Below are 19,600 nucleotides of genomic sequence, written 5' to 3'. Positions count from 1 at the left end.
TCCTCATCTGATAGGGCCCTGGAGGATCTGGTGGAAACAGAAGGAGACCTTCTTTTCTGCAAAATAGGAGATCTCAATGTAGGAGATACAGTCTCGATTTCAGGCAAAATTTTCAGTACCGAAGACTGTCTCAAAACCGATGAAATTGATGGCACCGAAGATAAAGCAGAGCTGGAACCAGAGCTTCTTGGTTCCGACGGGTTAGTCTTTTTGATCGGCTCCGAAGCCCGGGCTGATGATTTTCTCTTTGAGGATTTTGGAGTTGCCTGACCAAGTTCCAGCTGTTCCTGGAAGGAACTGGCAATGAGACCCCCGTCAATGAGTTTCCTCTTCCTTTCATTCAAAACTCTGGTGCTAAAAGCATGACAGAAGGTGCAGGGTTCCTGTAAATGGGCTTCGACAAGACAATATATACAACTGGTGTGGCTGTCAGAACCCCGAAGGGTGATGGTCCTTGTGATCTTTATCTTCATCTTTAGACATTCTAGACTCTAAGACAAAAGTCATGACAACAATAAAGGTGAGAAGAGAAAAAGATTTTTTTTTTTTTTTTTTTTTTTTTTTTTTTACAACAGTCACACACACACACACACACACTCAGGGAGGAAGGGCCCTCTAACTTAAACGGGCCAAACAGTCTAAGGGGGAATAGGGGTTGAAAACCTTTCAAAAACAGTCGCACAAGAGATAAGAAACTATCTATATATATATATATATAACAAGTAAAAAAAGGATGGAAAAGGACTAAATATAGTAAAAAATCATTTTACTTAGCCAACGAGCCAGTCACACACAACCTCGAAAGCTTTTGTGGCAAATGAGATCTAGGGAATTGCCGTGAGGCACCATGGGATAGGGGCTAGCCTCAAGCCAGTAAAAGCTCTCGAGCATTAGTACCAGCCGAGTTGGAGCTGAATATCGGCTCCGAACCCATCCAGCAAGAATTACGGTGAGCTAGGATTACATAACATCTGATCTCAACAAATTATCAGGATGTTACAATCATATAGCCAGATTCGCTACAGGCATGGCTTTTAGGACCCACCATTGCTAGAACCTCAAAGCACTGGGATGGCTAGAGTATCCTACCCTTCTACAGTTCAACCAGCTTATAGTAGCGCATAAAATACTCCATTGACCTGATAACACCCCTGCCCTCAAAAATATTCTCACCCCTCATAATGCCTCCAGGCAATTATGCTCAGCTGATAAACTAATGATACTGACCTAAAAATCCAACAACTCCGCAGGCGATGCTATATCTGCCAACTCAATCAGTAAAATCTTGAATCTACTCCCTACTACCGTTACCAAGGAAACCTCACTACCCCTATTTAAAAGAGAACTCAAAAAATACCTCACATCTCATTGGCTGTGCTCTTGTTATAAACCTGACTAACAACTTCACTAATATTTGTCTTGCTACTCAACCTGCTGTTTAGCCAAGTATCTATGCCTCATAGCATTTGAATGTCTAAGCATTGTGAATTATGAGATCTGATTGTATTCTATGTTCACATTTTCTGATACGTCTCTGCCAATCAGATGTAAGTCTGCACATTGTGTATATTGATATCTGCCTGTATTCTTTGTCTGTATTTTTCTAAACATGTCTGCCTGAGTGTATCACTCAGTGATGTATGTACTGTCTCTTTTTTGGAATGTGGAGCTTTTCTCCCTGGGCCTCCACTGAAAATGGACATATATCCAGTCAGACTATCCCAGTCAACAAATGTAAAATAAAATAAATAAATACATTTTTGGGAGAGGGGCTATCTCACAGACTTTAAATGCTATCACTCAAACGATTTCCAATGTTTAGTAGATAAAATATGGAATAGTCAATAACATACTAAGCTGATCTGGAAGACGGTAGGTGGCCATACAACCAAATAACCAAGTACCACAGATTTTGAGTCATAAAATTTCTATCATCCATAACAAACATGCAGATTTTTAACAGAACACTAAGAGATGCAACCATAAAAAAGCTTGGGTACAGACTTTATTTCTTGCTGAGTTAGGCCATACTTATCTTACTAGTTCATAACATTATTAATATCCTTTTTCCAAGCATTCGTCCATGATTAATCAGGAAATAAGTTACTCTCTCAAGAAATTGTAAATCCAGTGCGGCATGCAGAGATAATAAAGTTTCAACACAATGTTAAAAAAATGATAACTATATAGCTGTTTAGCCCATTGCATATCTTCTGCCATTTTTTCTATACCTATGTCAAAAACATTTCTAACAATGATAGAATCTGGCAGAGCTGCAAAATGTGAAGGAAGTGACAAAGGGGTGCATTTTAATATTTAAAAAGCATTACGCTTTATTTAAAAGTAAATGTTTAAAGTACAATGTTTGAACACTACCTAAGCAAACACCCATCACAAAATGTCAACCTTATTCCTTCTACTTGGAAATATTCAAGACTTTTCAAGAGTAACTGCGCAATGTGTTTCCAATCATCGTACAACAGGATTCAAAGTGAGATGTTACGCACTGTCTCAGAATTTGTCTCTGCCAGCATAACACATCACAACTGTGAATTATAAACAAAATCATCATCCACATATTAAGACGTCCATTAACATCGTTACAAATAAAATGAAAGCAAACCTCCAAAATAGACCATTCTCCACTTACATATAAAAAGGGATTCTACAGCCATACCAGAAAACTACATATTTTATGAGGAACTTATGAAAATAAGACACACATGCCAGCAAATTCTTTGTTCAAGAAAGGAAGACAAAGGCCCAAAATCATGGATGTTTTTAATATTATTCTAATTAACTTAAGAGTTAACAGAACAGCCTTTTTTTATAAAAATGCATTCTCTGAATAATCTGAATTAATGTTTGACATTATACAGAGCTGTAATCAAAACAATGAGGAACATGACAAAACCATGAGAAAAATCAGAAATGTTATGCAAAATCAGGCAGAGTTGAAAGGACTGATAGGGTAGCATCAGGGATATTCTGCAATATCATGGACAGCTAATAGGCGCGGTTTTAAACAAACCTCTGCTACTTACAGAATTCTCACACCTGCTACTGTCAATGCCTCATTAAAGGAACAGACTGATGAATCAGAAAATCTGTGACCATGAGCATTTTCTGACCACAGGCATTAAACATGCATCTGCAGTGCACATCCACATATTGCATTGGAATAAATCAGTACGAACACACACAGTTTAAATAATGAATCACTCAAATGCCACTGCTAGTAACAAACTCAGCTCAAACGTACACAGCAGTGGTGGGGAACGCTCTGCCCACTGTCCTACTGTGCATATTAGAATAAAATTTTATCCAAGTAAAAAGAGATACGCATGGCGGTCTTTGACCATTCTATTTATTCAACCATGGGCCCTTTGGAGCTGTGGGCCCCAAGCCGCCACCCGATTCACCCATATTATAATCTGCCATTATTGTAGCCACACCCACTGCAACATGCTGTATATCATAACATTTGCCCAGTCGCATGGTTACTCTTGGTTATCGTAACATTTACCCAGTTACATGGTTACACTTGATTATCATAACATTTACCTAGTTACATGGTTACTCCTGATTATCATAACATTATGGTTACTCTTGGTTATTGTAACATTTACCCAGTTACATGGTTACACTTGATTATTATAACATTTACCCAGTTGCATGGTTAATCTTGATTATCATAACATTTACCAGGTCTATATTACCAGATTAAATGTTTAGGTTATCAAATACCTAAACATCAAACTGATAATATTGAAATCAAAAAAACACGAACAACCGATTTAACATAGGAAAATAATTCCCTTGGCTGTTATGTGGATTTTGCCCTTATGTCCAATGTACAGCGATCTCAGAGTTGGTATATTTAGTTAGGGGAGTGTGGGAGGTGAAACCCCCCACTTCATTTGGGTATAAAAGTTGTTTTTTTTTTTTTTACGGCCATGAATTCTTTCTCTGCGTTAAATCGGCCATTCATTTGGCTTTAAAAGTTTTTTTTGTTTTTTTTTTTTTACGGCCAAGGGAATTCTTTCCCTGTGTTAATCGACCGCTTGTGTTTTTTTGATTAAAATATTACCAGTTCGGTGTTTAGGTATTCGATAACCTAAACATTTCATGTGGTAATATAGACCCCATTTACCCAGTTACATGGTTCTTTTGGTTATCATAACATTTATCCAGTCATATGGTTACTCTTGGTGGGGGGGGTCTTGAATATTTCATAGTGGAAAGAATAAGGTAGACATTTTGTGACAAATGTTTGCTTAGCTGGTCCTCAAACATCTTATTTTAAACATTTACATAATACTTTCGTAATAATAAAAATATATTCCTTGTTACGTCCTACACATTTTACAGCTGTCTCTATTTTTAGTGTTGTTAGCAATGTTGAGAATATGACAGAAGATGTGTAGTGAGCAAAGAGGTTATGTTACAAATATAATTGTCATTTTGTAACATTGCATTGAAACTATCTTATTGCATTATGCTGCATTACATTTATAATGTTTTGAGTGAGTAGCCTATTTCCTGATTAATCTTTAATGAACACCTAGAATCAGGATGCTAACAATGTTATGAACTGGTAAAGTAAATGACATCTAATATGCACTCTCAACAAGTGAAGCCTGTACCCATGCATTTTAGTTATTATATTTCTTAGTGTTCAGACAAAAATCTGCATGTTTGTTCTGGATGGTGGAAATTTTATGACTCAAAATCTGTGGTAATTGGTTAATTGGTTGCATGGCCAGCTACTCTCTTTCACCTGAGCCAAGTATTTTATATAGTAAATGCTAAAAAGTGTAGTGTCGTCACTTTTACTAGACAACCCCTCTGTTGTCATACTGTAGAGGCAGCACAACACTACAAAACAGACATGTAGTCCGGGAGCTGGGCACTTGGATTGATAGTTCCCTGTATTTTAACCATCATGTGACAACCATTGTCAGGAAATCCTTTTTATTTAACTCAGTTAATTGCCAAAGGAATTTCATCATGATTTAAAAATGTAATCCCTCCCTTATATTCAGCATTAATCTGTCCACTTACTGAGTACAAGGCCACCTTTGGGATACATAGTACTAAACATATCAAACAATGACCCCCAAAGGTTCCTAACCAGAAAGATCACAGGCCTAGAGTCTCTGAAGCTGTACCCCTTAAACTATACATCTAAGCAGATGGGGCAGGGTTAAAGGAAGGAATTGCATTTCACTGAAAAAAAAAACAAGTGTGTGGGATCCTCAGATTGAAAACAGCCCTGGGCCCAAGGCACACTTGAAGAACACAGTGCTGTGCTTTGTTTAAGAACTATGGCATCAAAGGAGGTGTAGTTTACCTCTGGGTAATCATTTTATTGTGCCTGACTGAATCTATAACTGGATCCATAATATACAATGTTTACTCCATGTACACATGCCATGCTGCTCCACAAAGGGTGCACATAACCTTATAATAAGCCATATAATTGAGTTATTTTTGAATGACCTGGTCATCATACACTAAGGAGTGTTTTAGTAAAATAATTCAATATGTCCCCAAGGCATCAGCAGAATTGTATGATCAAATGGAGTCTGAGAAATGGGTTTTCCTTCGACATGTACAATATTTAAATTTAAACGTTGGTACAGAGAGGTGAGAGATGGGTGTAGTCTGATCATAGGTAGGGGGTGCCAATATCATGCTGAAGTTAGAAAAAAACTTGAGTAGATCCCTTACAGTCCAACTAAGCGGCTTGAGTACTGGAGTGACTTGTGGGGAAGGATGGGAATGGGTCACCAGTGTTAGCTCACCTCTCCTGGGGGGAAGCAATTGTTATACCTAGAAACAGAAGTAGCACCTGGAAGGAGGCCCAAAGGTAAAATCATTATTATACATCGATACTGAGGAGTACAAACCCAGCGATGCAGTTCTTGCACTCTAGCCAAGTGTCATAGTGATATAAAAGCATGCAGTGTCCATGTGGTTTGCCATAAAGGGCACCACACTAAACCCATGGGCTAAAAGGGAGAATGTCAGTATGGGTGGTTGAAAAATCTCCTAATCTTAGTAGAGTGACAGGTTCACTTCCCAACTCTTACCTCTCCCTTCTAGCAACTTCAAACTGCAAACAGCAGGCAGGAGTGAACTGTCCTAAAGAGGGAATGGGGAAATGGGGAATGAGGGAAGAGGTACTTGGGGAATTAGGGAAGGGGTGAATGGGAGAATGCTAGGATGGAGTTCAGTAATAATGAGGTCAGGAGGGGAGGACAAAACAAGCATAAAAACATATGGGTCGAGGATGTTGGACAGGAGCTTACCATAAACACAAGCAATATCAGTATCAAAGCATGGATCAAGAAGGTGGACTGCAGGGCTTCCTTCTTCATGACTATTATCTAAATGAATTCCTCATTGGAGATGCTAGGCCTTCTCAAGATGTGAGCACTACATTATATTACACCCGTAGAAGGGTGGGGGGGGGGACTGCACATGTAATGCGACTAACTAATGACACTGGGGACATGCTGGATGTATTTACCTATTCCAATACCATAAATATGATTGCAAAGTTGAAGGAATATTTAAGGTAGATGATTGACTTCAGAGGACTTGGCATCTTGTGGGTTGGAGTAGGGTTTCAGTTTATTGGAGACCACACCTAAATGCGGGAGGAGTCTATTTTACAGTCTTGAATAGAACGCACCCTTTATTTATTTATTTTATTTTGTTTTTGAATTTGTTAACTGGGGGTGTGGCACTGATCTCATTGGACCCATTTCAGTCTTAGCCCTGGAAATCAGGTTTGAAGCATTGACCCATTTCAGCTTTGAAGCACATGATAAATAGATGGATAGATTATATGATAATGATTACTTTTAGAATGACACAATGAAACACTGGCATAGTTAATAGCAGTGTCACCTGATATCATTTTCTGCGGTTTGATTCTTGACTTGGGTGCCTTCTGTATGAAAATGCATGTCCCCCTGTATTTCTACGGGTTTTCTCTGGTTAGTGTCTGCTTTCCTTCCACGTCTCAGCATCACGTAATACTGGTGTTTCCAAAACGTGTCTGTAGCAGTGCCAGTGTCTGTGTGATACACAAGGCCTGGTGATCTATTTATGTTGTGTTTTTGTCTGGATAGTGACCATTCAAATGCAAGTCAACAACTCTGGACATGAACAAATAGCGACCTTTAATTTATTTAATAACAGAATATGATTAGTAAAAGAGTTTAAATACTTTGTGGTTCAAATTAGCTGCTGAATACTGCTTTTCCTTTTACATGTTGTGCTGTGTTATTATGTACTGTAGCACTATGAGAGAACTGCTGTGATTATGGAATTATGTAGCATTTACTGCTTTGTACTGACGCATTGTGGTACTAGCGCTGCATGTTAGTAGGGTGTCAAAACTTAAGACAGACAGCATCTGTAAACAGAAGACCAATTAATGCCCTCCACATTTTTAGGGTAACAAACAAATAATACGTTAAATACATTGGAAGTCATATGTCATTTTCTAAACATGTTTTTACTTAAATATATTATAAGTGTTTGCAGTAACAAAAAGTATTACTGTTTAAAGCTGTATGTATGAATAATTCCATTAAAAAGCCTTACAGCCAAATATCAGCATTTAGTGCTGTCGGTATCCACATTTCACTATTAGTAGTTGATCTGCCTGCACAGAAGGATAAAGCACTGATGACACCCTAGATTATCTAGATCAAACAGCACTGGGGCTGTAAGAACTCATAAGGGACAGAGAGGACTGAAGATGGATTGTCTGCTCACCTTTCTCAAACAGAAGGGTGAATGTTGTGTGGTTATGATTGAGGTCATGGAAAATGCTTGCCTTCTTGGTGGAAACTAGGAGCTACCATAATATATTTACTTCTGAGGGGGTCACGTGGAGATGACATTACCACACAGTTGGGGATTGCAGTGAAAGGCAGCTATAATTTTTCTGTTCCTATAACCCTGTTCAGAACATGCAAGAGAAGTTATTAGGCTGACCCCAAATCCTTCAGACAAGTAAGCAAATATGACATCCTGATCCTCTCACCTACATGAGCACTGAGGATCCATACCTTCATTTTGTGATTAGGCCTTCTACATAACTTGGGCTCTCCTCACAAGTTTGCATTGGAGTATTGTCACAAACTCCTTGAGGTCTCAAGGAAGATGAAGCAGCAGCTGAAGCTGGGAACCTGAAGTTAACATTGAAGCTGAGAACCTGAAGTTAACAGTGATCTGAGTTTGAAAAAGTGTAGAAAGGAATCATTCTTGATGAATCTTTTAGTGGGCATGAGGAGAAATGTTTCTAGTTGTGCATCATTTACTCAGTTCAGGTGTTACTGTAGTGAGCCCTCCACCTGTGGCACTGCTGTTAATTGCTGAGGTCATCACATGACAGAGATAAGTGAGTGCTTTTCTATTTTTGCAGGTGCACCATGACTGTGGGTGTATTTTCGAAAACTTCACTGTTACTGCCGGCCATGCAGTGTCTGGAAAATGTCCTTCCCAGTGCCAGCATAAAGCTATCTTCTTGACATTTGTATTCACCATCATCTTTTTCACTTTCCTATGCACTATTCCTGCACTGACTGCAACACTGAGGTATGTTAGATCTGGCACAACAGTTTTATTTCACAGAAAAATTTTGCTTTGCTGAGTTTTCATGAGGGCCATGTCTTGCACTGCAGGAGTGATTTGTCAGTAATGTTAGTAAAGTCATGGAGGAGTAGATTTATCTGTAATGTTGATAATGTCATGAAAAGGTAGGCCATAATGCTTTTATTGTTGTCTACTCAATCGTTTGTAATAAAACCAAGGAAAAAAGACATGAAATGCTTTTATTTGGGTGGCCTAGGTTAAAGCTTGACTCCTAAACTTATGACTAAGTGTTACAGAAATAGCAATACAATCACTTTTTCCACTTGGCAGTCCCCGGACAGAGCTTGTACACAAATATGTTAAGAACCTCATCCCTCATGCTCTGTTAATGATATTCACAATCATCAGTTAGATTTGAAAATGCAGGGATTGTCTAGTTGTTGGCCAATAGGAAAAAAAAGTGTGTGTATGTGTGTGCATGAGTGATGTTGGGGTGGTGCTTCTTTTACCGTTGCCACAGTTTCAAAATTTAGGGAATATGACACCCTGATTTTGAGTGGCTAATTACCCATTATATATGTTCTGACGCAATTGCCAAAGGGTTCCTGAACTTCTTTAACTCCAGTGCCATGGGCCAGATGGTTGACACACCCACAAGGGGCTCAAACATTCTGGATCTGGTGCTGACCAACATGGGGGACCACTGCACAACCCCCAGTGTGTAGCCATCCCTGGTGAAATCTGACCACAAATCAGTCTTGCTGGAAGTAACTGTAACACAAGACCCCCCTTAGCAACAACTTGACTAAAAAGATTCTCCAAGGCCAATTACAACCTCTTACATGACAGCATAAATAGCTTCATAGCCCCTCCTGATGTAACAGACACCTATGCTGAGTTACATACCAATGCTTTATATGAGCACCTGTACAATTGCATTGATTCTGCTTTACCTGATAGAACCAAAGCAAGATCTTCAAGGAAGAACAAACCTGCCTGGTGGACAACTGCCATTAATAGGATATACAACAGGAGAAAGAAATTGCTGTCTAAGAGTAGGAAGAAATGGTCTCAAGACTGGAAACACTCCCTCCGCAGTTTAAACAAGCAAATAAGACTTCTAGTGAAGTTCTCCAAAGCTAACTATGAATCCAAATTAGCTTCCCTGACTAAGGATAAAAGGCAAAACATTCTTTATTTACAGCCATAACCTCAAAGGTAAGGCCCGGATTTGCGCTGAACTCATAGTTAATGGTACTATATATAAAGAATCTGTGGATATAGCAAACCTGCTGACTGACAGGTTCAGTGAAAACTTCACTCTCCTGTCCCCACCACATATACCCCAAAGCATCCCTAACACCTGTCCCCAACCTAGAATCTCCAGAGCAGTTCTTAAACACCCTCTTCAAGGCCAAAAATACAGCCTCTATGGGGCTAGACAACATCCTGGGCTTTGTTCTACATGGGTTAAAACAAGAATTAGCATCATCATTGGACACATTTTTCAATCACAGTCTAAGCACTGGCTTTGTCTGAGCAGAATGGAAAACGGCTGCCATCATCCCTTGGCACAAAGGGGGTGCATCCAAGGACACTGGGAACTATAGACCCAATAGTATGACCTATCTTATCTGCAAGATCATGGAACGACTCATCATGGACCTTATTAACAAAGATATAGGAAATCACCAGTGCTCAACCCCACGCAGTTTGGCTTTGTCAAGGGGAGATCATACCTGTTAAGTATGGTGGACTTCTTCAAGACAATCAGCAAAGCCCTAGATGAGGGCAAATCTGTGCATATGGCCTACCTAAAGTTAGCCAAGGCCTTTGACACAATCCCCCACTCTGGCATCATTGTTAAACTCACCCAGCTGGGTATCAACCCATATATTGTTAGGTGGGTTGCAAACTGGCTCACTGCTAGAACTCATACAGTCAAAATAGGGGACTGCACTTCCTCCAGCAGACCTGTAACCAGTGATGTTCCTCAGGGCTAGGTTCTGAGACCCTCTACTGTTCAGAATCTACTTCTCTGAAGTACAGGCTAAAACTAAGGGACTGTGGCTATCAAAGTTTGTGGATGTCTGCAAACTGGGAGTAATCATTGAAACTCCTAGCTATGTCAACATAGGTTAGAACACATAGGTTAGAACTAGGCTAACTGCCCTTGTGAGCCATTTCAAGCCTAGCCAATTTCCTCATGTGAGGATCAAACCCTGCACCTTGTGTCTGTAAGGCACACACCTTAACCATTATGCCAATGACTGGTGCCAAACTCATCGTCTTAAACTTTACTGCAAAAAAATGCATTATCATCCCCATTAGCAAGGGTGATGTTCTTGCAAACTACCATATCAATAGCAATACCCTAGGCACACAGTCAGTGTTGAGAGGTCTGGGCACACAGATTGACAGCGATCTTAACTTCGATCACCCTGTCTCCACAGTGGTAAGAAGGACATGTTATATTGCTCATCTCATAAGTGGGAGCATTGCCTTCAGAAAAAAAGAAAAAAAGAGGTTATAACCCCCGTGTACTCTTCCTTCATCAGGACAATAATAGAGTACAATGTTCCCTTTGGTATGTTCCCTTCCAAACACTTGCAGCAAATGGAGAGACCACAAAGGTTCCTTACAAAGAAAATTCATGGTCTTCAAGCTGTGTCTTATGCAGACAGACTGAAATCATTGTCACATTACTCTGTGTCATATATAGACTGCTCAAGGTCGACCTGTGTCTTGCACATAGAGTAATTTCTGCTCTAGCTTTAATGGAAATGCTGTACATTTACAAGTCAAATAGCACATGGGTCACTCGCTGAAAGGTCCTTAATCTAGTATGTAACATCAACAGAACTTGCTAGAGAGATTTGACTCACAGAGGTTGCTCCACGTTTGGAACAAGCTTTCTATTCTTCTTACGCAAAGCCCCTCATTGGCCCTATTTAAGCGTAAGTTGGATGATTGGATGGGTAACCAGAAATTCATCCTGGGGGTTCCACCTTCCACCTGTGTCTCTCATGGACAGGGATGATAGGTGCTGATTTTAGTGTCTGCTTGAACCGGTCACCTTTGGAAACACAGGGTGACCTTGGATAGGCTTGTAAGGGCTCTGGGGCCGTTAGCCTAGTAATCTCCTTTGATCCTATGATCAAAGGGCTACGTTTTCCAAACCTGATGCAGGAGTTGGAAACAAACTACCATTTTGTCAGCTCTTCTGCATGATAGAATCATAACTATCTTTAGACTATCTGGTGTACACTTCAGATGTTCTTACTAATTCCTTCAAGCCTGTTTCTAAATTTTGTAGAAAGATCTGCATTTATTTACTAAAAGTTGTAAGAAACATTTGGATTATGAAACTGCCCAACTTCAAAGAAATTGCATTATTTGCCACTAATACACTAAACGTGTTTGCATTTGCAACACAAGGGGTTTGCAGAATTTTTTGTATATTCCTAGTGAGTTCAGGAAGTAAAATAGGCATCTCAAGTGCCCAATTTTGAAACATCAGGCTGCAATACAAGAGATTGTTCAGTAGAGGGCAGCAATATCAAATTTTTTACAGACATGCTTATAATCTAAGCCAAATCGGTCATACTAGCAATAAACAACTGAAATTATTATATGACTGATGGATACTTGTGCATAGCAGCACTTTTTTCATCCAGGAGGCCTTCATCTATATTTATTATACCTAATTAGTGTATAACACTAATCCATTAGCTTTATTTGGCATAGAATACAAAAAAGTCTGTGCAAAAAGTATTCAGGTATTTTAGCACCTTTGTTGGCCAAATCAGAAGAGAGCTTGTCAGATGGTGTTGTTTCTTCTGCTGAAATTCAGGTGATGGAATTATATTAAATGTGGTGTTACATACACTACAATATACTATAGAATCAGTACTGAAAATAGATGAAGCCATTAGTTTGACAAGTGTGTTCTGTAAAGCCATGGGGCGATACAACATCATCTGTACATCTCCAGTGTGATCTCTCATCTCTCTACACTCTCCATTGTCTCTACTACCAGCAGTCTACCTTGCATCACCTGCATTAATTCAATCCTATGATCGACTGTTTTAAAAAAAATACATATATAGATATATATATATATTTAGAAGTGTTCTACAAATATGGCTTAGATGCTGTCATGAATTTTGATTACTGAGTACTGCTTAATTGTATTCTTTTAACAATACGTAATGCTTGGGGTGTATCTTTAACTTTCTAAGTAATGCTTCTGATTTTTTCTTCATGTTTTTATAAATCATTATGTAATGTATTTTGAAGCCTTTCTCATGTTAATCATTTTGTAGTGCATTTATGGAGCTTATCTCCCCGGGTCTCCGCTGAAAATGGGCTCATGGCCCAGTTGGACACTACCCGATAAACAAATGTAAAATTAATGAATGACTGAATGAATGAATGAATTAATGAAAGAATGAATGAATGAATTAATTAATTAATATTATGGATCTCATAAACAAGGCATAGGCACTTGAACCCACCCAGTTCGAATACGTCAAGGCCAGATCTTGCCTGTTGAACCTGGTTGACTTCTTTGAGACTGTCACCAAGGCCCTGGATGAGGGAAAGGCAGTGCATACAGCTTACCTTGATTGGCCAAGGCCTTTCATACAATTCTACACTCAGGCATCATTGAAAACCTAACACAACTTGGTGTAAATCCCCATCTTATCAGGTTGGTGGCCAACTGGCTCACCGACAGGACCCTCAAAGTCAAAATTGGCACTTCCACCTCCAATATCAGACCTGTCACTAATGGATTTCCCCAGGGATCTGTCTTGGGACCCCTGCTGTTTGGCATCTACTTCTCAGAGGCCCAGGCAAAGACAAAAGGCCTGTGGCTGACCAAGTTTGCAAACAACTGTAAGTTGATGCTGTCATTGACTCCCCAAATGATGTTAACATACTGTAAGAGAGTCTCACAGCAACAAATGACTGGTGCCAAAGTCATGGCCTTAAGTTAAATGCAAAAAATGTATTATCATACCATTTGGCAAAAACATGGCCCCTACTGATTGCCACATCAATGGCAACCCCCTAAACATACAACCTGTGGTGAGAGACCTGGGTACTCAGGTTTATAACAATATCACATTCGACCATCATGTAGCAGCAGTGGTCAGAAAAACCTTTTAATTAGTTCACCTCATAAGTAAAGGGATTGCATCCAGAAAAAAAACGTATAATGCCCCATTTGGTATGTACCTTTCCAAACATCTGCACCAACTGGAAAGGCCACAGAAATACCTCACAAAGGGAATCCATGACCTCCAGCACCTGTCCTCTGCAGACAGGCTCAAATCACTGTCACTCTACTTGGTATCATACAGATTGGTCAGAGGTGAGCTTTGGCTCACCTACAGGACAATCTCGGACCCTGCCCTACTAGAGATGCTCCATATCCATAAGTCTAACTCCTCATGCATTATCCACTCAAAAGGCCTGAATCTAATATGCAACATCAACAAAACCTGCTGGGGAGACAGATTCCTCTCCTAGAGGTTGCCCCATCTCTGAAATAGACTTCCCATACACATCAAACAGAGTAGCTCTGTGTCCCTCTTCAAGCACAACCTTTATGAGTGGATGGAAAACCACAAATTTGTCCCAGGGGTTCCACCTGTGTCCCTAATTGACAGGGGTGAGAGGTGCTGACTGAGGTTACTTTTTGTGGATAAATTCTTGCTAGGCTTGTAAGGGCCCCAGGGCCATTAGCCTAGTAACCTCCTATGATCCTAAAAATGTTGGTCTGATAAATTATTAGCTAAAATACTTCAAGATAATTCTATTCAGCTATTGCAATGAGGAAAGTAACCATGTGATGAGTAGAATGCATAATATGACCTGTTTGGAGCCAGTCTGGAGAAGTACAGGGGTAAACTCTGAGTACAACCCAGGTGACCCAGGTTTGATTAGCAGCTTGGTCTCTGATGAGTAGCAGGGAAGAATGGGTGTGCCTATCCTGGTGGGAGGGCGCTAACATGGATATCTCCTGAGACAATCCCTGTTAAAAGCTGGGGATATGATATGGAAGATGTGTGGTCCAAAGAAGAGGTGGGAGTGGAACTGGCTGAGCTGCCACACAGGCAGGGCCATATACTGCAATATCCCAATTGCATGCCTGTCCTTTGGATGGAATCACCCTGCTGTGAGTGAGTGGGTAGGGCATAAAGCCCTCCCACTGGATTGATGCAGAAATGGTTAAGTCTCCAGGACACCCTTAGGATTCACAACTGGCCCTAACACACTATATTAAGTCCAGCCATACCTCTCAATTGTCTAGATTTTCACAGATTTTCACAAAATGTTCAGATTTGTGCCTCATATTTTTGATCTTCTCCTCATAAAATGTGTTTTTTTTCTGGCAAATCACTGAGGATTAAAGTCACTAAATAGTGACATTTGAATTTCAGACTTTATAGCCTTCAGAAAATGCATGGTAACATAAATCTGTCATTCATGCAACTTTCTAAGTTTATAACAGGAATATTTAAAATCTGCCCCCCCCCCCAATTATTTTAGGCTTTGTCCAGATTTTTTATGCTAGGAGGTTGAGAGGTATAAGTCCAGGGGTATGGCTGGTGGACATGCAGCACTGGGGAGCTGAGCTGAACACAATGGGAAAGGGGGAAAATATAACCTGTTTGGAGGGCTTTCCATATTTCAAAGATCTAAACAGACTTATCACAAATTAATGACTCTTCAGTTTGCCATTCATTTTTGTCACTTGTGTAAATAATATCACCATTAACCCTGGTGTGGATGTTACCCTGAGCTCTCATAAGGTGCATTAAGTGTGTGCATAGAGCTTTGTTAAATTCATAAAATCTGCCCCTCATTTTCTTGTACAGGGCAATATATCCAAATGATGTACAAGGATATGAACATATGTAAAGGCAAAACCAGAATATACTGAAAACCCAAAAGACTAAACTGCAGTTTGAACCCCCATAAGACTTCAGAAAGTCAAACACTGATCAGGAGAAAGACATTTGATATCCTGCATTGGCAGTGACAGTACTGCACTGATGTAAAATACAAAAAAATCTACATAAAGTAGATTTGATATTGCCGACTTTCAGCGAAGCAACACAAATATGGACACCAGCTATTGCCACTCTTGAGATATGTGTTAACTGTTTCCAAATCTGCTGTCTTCCCCACAATATCAGGATTCTTTAATATAGAGACTGCATCATTTTGACTACCTTCAGCATCCTCCTGTAGTGACCTTCAGGGTCCTCCTATAGTGACCTTCAGGGTCCTCCTGTAGTGACCTTCAGGGTCCTCCTATAGTGACCTTCAGGGTCCTCCTGTAATGACCAAATCAGTAAATGTAATATGTATGTCGGGGGGGGGGGGGATTGAAGATAATATGTCTGTCAGATCTGACTGTGAGGAAGCAACCGGCAAAGTAGCATCACTGACCATATCAACTGAAAGAGAAGCCTGCAGCCCTTCAGAGGAATGTTGTAATATAGTAGAGTCCCTTACTGTATCAATCTGTAAAACAATATAGTAGAGTCCCTTACTGTCTCAATCTGTAAAACAATATAGTAGAGTCCCTTACTGTCTCAATCTGTAAAACAATATAGTAGAGTCCCTTACTGTATCAATCTGCAAAAAATATAGTAGAGTCCCTTACTGTATCAATCTGTAAAACAATATAGTAGAGTCCCTTACTGTATCAATCTGTAAAACAATATAGTAGAGTCCCTTACTGTATCAATCTGTAAAACATTGCTATGTTCCATAACAGAATTGACAATTTGCCAGGGTCTGTGTCTAAAAGAAAGGATTTGTCTACTAACATCACAATCAAACCATTAATGTGTTCAGCTATCGTGCCTGGTAGAATACACTGCACATCAATGTTTGCCCTAGTTTGTAAGAGAACAAGCCATTAGGTCAGCACCAAAATTACAACATTACAAATCTTGGTGTTAACATAATGTACCCTATAAGTGAAGATAACAGCACTAAGGTGAACAAGCTGTTGTTACAGACTTTTAAATGAGTCCAAACCTCTCCCATTCCTTCGACAAACGTCTACAATTTCTAAGGCATTTGATATCTGTATGTCAAAAGGGTCTATTATATTGGTTCTAAACTGAAAAATAAATCTTTTTTGTATGCAAACTCAAATCATGCATAACAGACTGATTCCTTGGGACTGGTATTAAAGGTTAATAGATTTGTAGGTAAATACTAGGCCAGCATTTTAAGCCTAGCCAATTTCCCTTTTGTGTCTGAAATAAGCTATCTCATTTAATTATAGACTGTTCTTACCCATCCCATGGCTGATGATAATATATTATTCCTAATGAGAATAACTGGAATCATACCATAGATAATTTGAGGGGACCCATGCATGCCTCTGTCCATTAGTAGTACAGGAGGCAGTTCTGGTGTAAATTTTGTTTCTCATCCATAGGTCTAAGATGAGCTTTAATATGGACAGGGATTAACTTGGTTTAATGTGGATGGGGAGTCTGTTCCTGAACAGTAGTATCCTCTGCAAGATATACCTGCCCCGATGAACTATTCTGTTGCAGAAGAGGTTTAGAGCCCTACTTTGGGTATTTCTGATGCCATTTGACCTGCTGATGTGCAGTAAATCCATCGACAATGGGTCAGACAATAGCTTGTATGCCAGACACAGGTCACCTCTTAGCAGTCTGTAGAATACAGAGTATAGTGACAGGGATTTGAATTGGTCCATGTTGGACATGTTGATTAGGCCTTGTATCCGCTAAGTAAGGTATCTTTGTGGGCATTTCCAGTTAGTGAATGTGGCTGGACAGATACATGCCAAATGAGTGCAGAGTAGAGGTGTCATATTCCTTATTAGTTACTGCTGAAACAAAACAAGTCAGCAAAGGTGGTGATTGCAATTTTATGTCTACAAAATATTTCTGCCCCACATGTATTAAAGAATGAACTTGACAAGAATCAAAGCCAAGTGTTTGCATGACCATGTCTCATAAAACATGTTGTGGCAACATTTCAAATCATTTACTAGTTATTATTACCATCTTTCCAAGATCCATTATGCAGAGTTAACTCATCACCAAGCTGTTGCTATCCTTCATGAGGGCACTGTATGATCCGCAGGAAATGCACAGTGTTGAAATAACAGATACCTGCTGGCTGCTATTCCAATAAAAAACAAAAAATCACTAACTTAACTATGCCATTAAAGCTATTCTTGTAGAAATACAGTTCCTATACCTTTACACCACTACAAATTAGCTGTATTAATCATAAGCACTTTCTTCAAAAGCCTTCAACATATACAGACAAATTAAACAACGTTCCCCAGTTTATTTACTTTCCAAAGAATGAGGGGCAATGGCAAAATCGCACCAGGCATTCAGAAAGAAACTGAGACTGCTAGGATTGGTCCAAGAGAGTCGGTACAGTAGCCAACCAGCAAAGAACATAAGCAATGATGTACCTGATGGAATCACATTTTAATTTTAGAAGCTGTTGCACTCCCTTTGAGTGTTTATATTGTGACAGACTTTGTTCTTTTTTGCCTCTAGCCCAATATTGGTGCTGCTCATCTTTGTTATGAGTACCTAATCTAGTTATTTATGTGTTTTTATGTTTAGAAATGTGGCTTACACATGCACACACGCACACGCACATGCACACGCACACACGCATGCACACACATGCACGTACACACACGCACACACGCACACATGGCCCTGTATGAGTGGGCTGGCAATAGCTGAGGTTTAACTTTAGCTTACCTCCAAATGCACTGAAGAAGGAGCATTTAGAAGGTCTTACATATTTGTTAATTTGTTGGTTAATACTAAGTAATTCATTAATGTAGAAGTAAAAGGTATTATATCTGACTTTACAGGCCCTATATATGCTAACTCCAATCCGGTCCGTCCTTGCAAATAATAGCACAGTAATCCAACCTTTTTGAAAAACATTTTTTTTAATGTATGTTTTTTTAGTGTGGATGCACGGCATGCACAAAAACTGACACACTTTTGCACCCATAAAATAGTCTGTTAATATCAGTTGTTTAATATTATGCAAACAAGAAGGAGAGCTTTGAGGCTGTGATGTTTAAGTGAAAGTGATGGTTAAATATTAATCGTTTAGAACTCATGAGAACCATAAAAGCAGACACAATTCCTGTATATCAAAGTGTGCAACTGCTTGGATATCTAAGAACTTAAATGTAACATTTTACTATGACATTTTAATTTTCAACTTTAATTTATTTTTATTACTGTTGGATCTCTATTGCTTTTTGAAAGATTCCATTGAGAAAGGGTTTTGGCATAGGATCCACACACATATTTATGCTTGTAACCCCCCATTTCTCGGTCACCCACGTCCCCCGGAAACTTTTTTAAAGTTTTTTTTTGTCTATTCCTTCTAGCATGTCGAGGGATCAGTTGCTAGTGTCCTCTCCTGCTCAGCTGGTGAACCTGGGAATATTGAGGCAATGTTACAATTGCCTCATGTACACAGACAACCCTCTCCTCCTCCCACAAAACACAAATACATGCGAGAGATGCAACTATACGGCCAAACTGGAGGCTGAGCTCTCTCAACATAGGACTGGCAAGACCAGTCAGGAGGAGAAGGTTACCACACACACTATAGACCCAGTCTCACATAGTACCATTACAACCTCAAATCATACACATAAACACACAAAGACATACTCGGAGGCTCTGATCAAAAATCTACCAAAACAGCAGAGGCCACCAAAGCAGACACCCAAACAACCACCACCTCAGAACACAACACCTGCAACACATAGACCTCACAGTCAGAGTGTCAAACAGTCACAGCCCTTAAGGCCAAACACAATGCCAGACACACTAGTCATTGGTGACTCCATAGTCAGACACACTGACGTCCCGCTCACCAGACTGAGTAAGGAGAAGGTCACAGTAAGCTGCCTGTCGGGCGC

At 39.7% G+C, this 19,600-nt stretch overlaps 1 protein-coding gene across 7 annotated transcripts in view; it reads left to right on the top strand.

Annotated features, from left to right (window-relative positions):
• SLCO4A1 (solute carrier organic anion transporter family member 4A1) overlaps positions 1-19,600 on the top strand; it is a 921,682-nt gene that overhangs the window by 793,428 nt on the left and 108,654 nt on the right. For all 7 annotated transcript variants that reach the window (XM_044090405.1, XM_044090404.1, XR_006367160.1 and 4 more), the window contains one exon: positions 8,447-8,619. In XM_044090405.1, the coding sequence (XP_043946340.1) occupies positions 8,447-8,619 (173 nt within the window). The remainder of the gene's footprint in view (positions 1-8,446; positions 8,620-19,600) is intronic.

The sequence above is a fragment of the Protopterus annectens genome, chromosome 12.part0 (assembly GCF_019279795.1).
Source record: "Protopterus annectens isolate FY-2018-M chromosome 12.part0, PAN1.0, whole genome shotgun sequence".
Taxonomy (NCBI): domain Eukaryota; kingdom Metazoa; phylum Chordata; order Ceratodontiformes; family Protopteridae; genus Protopterus; species Protopterus annectens.
The sequence above is the reverse complement of the archived record's forward strand: the minus strand, read 5'-3'. Positions and strand labels throughout refer to the sequence as shown.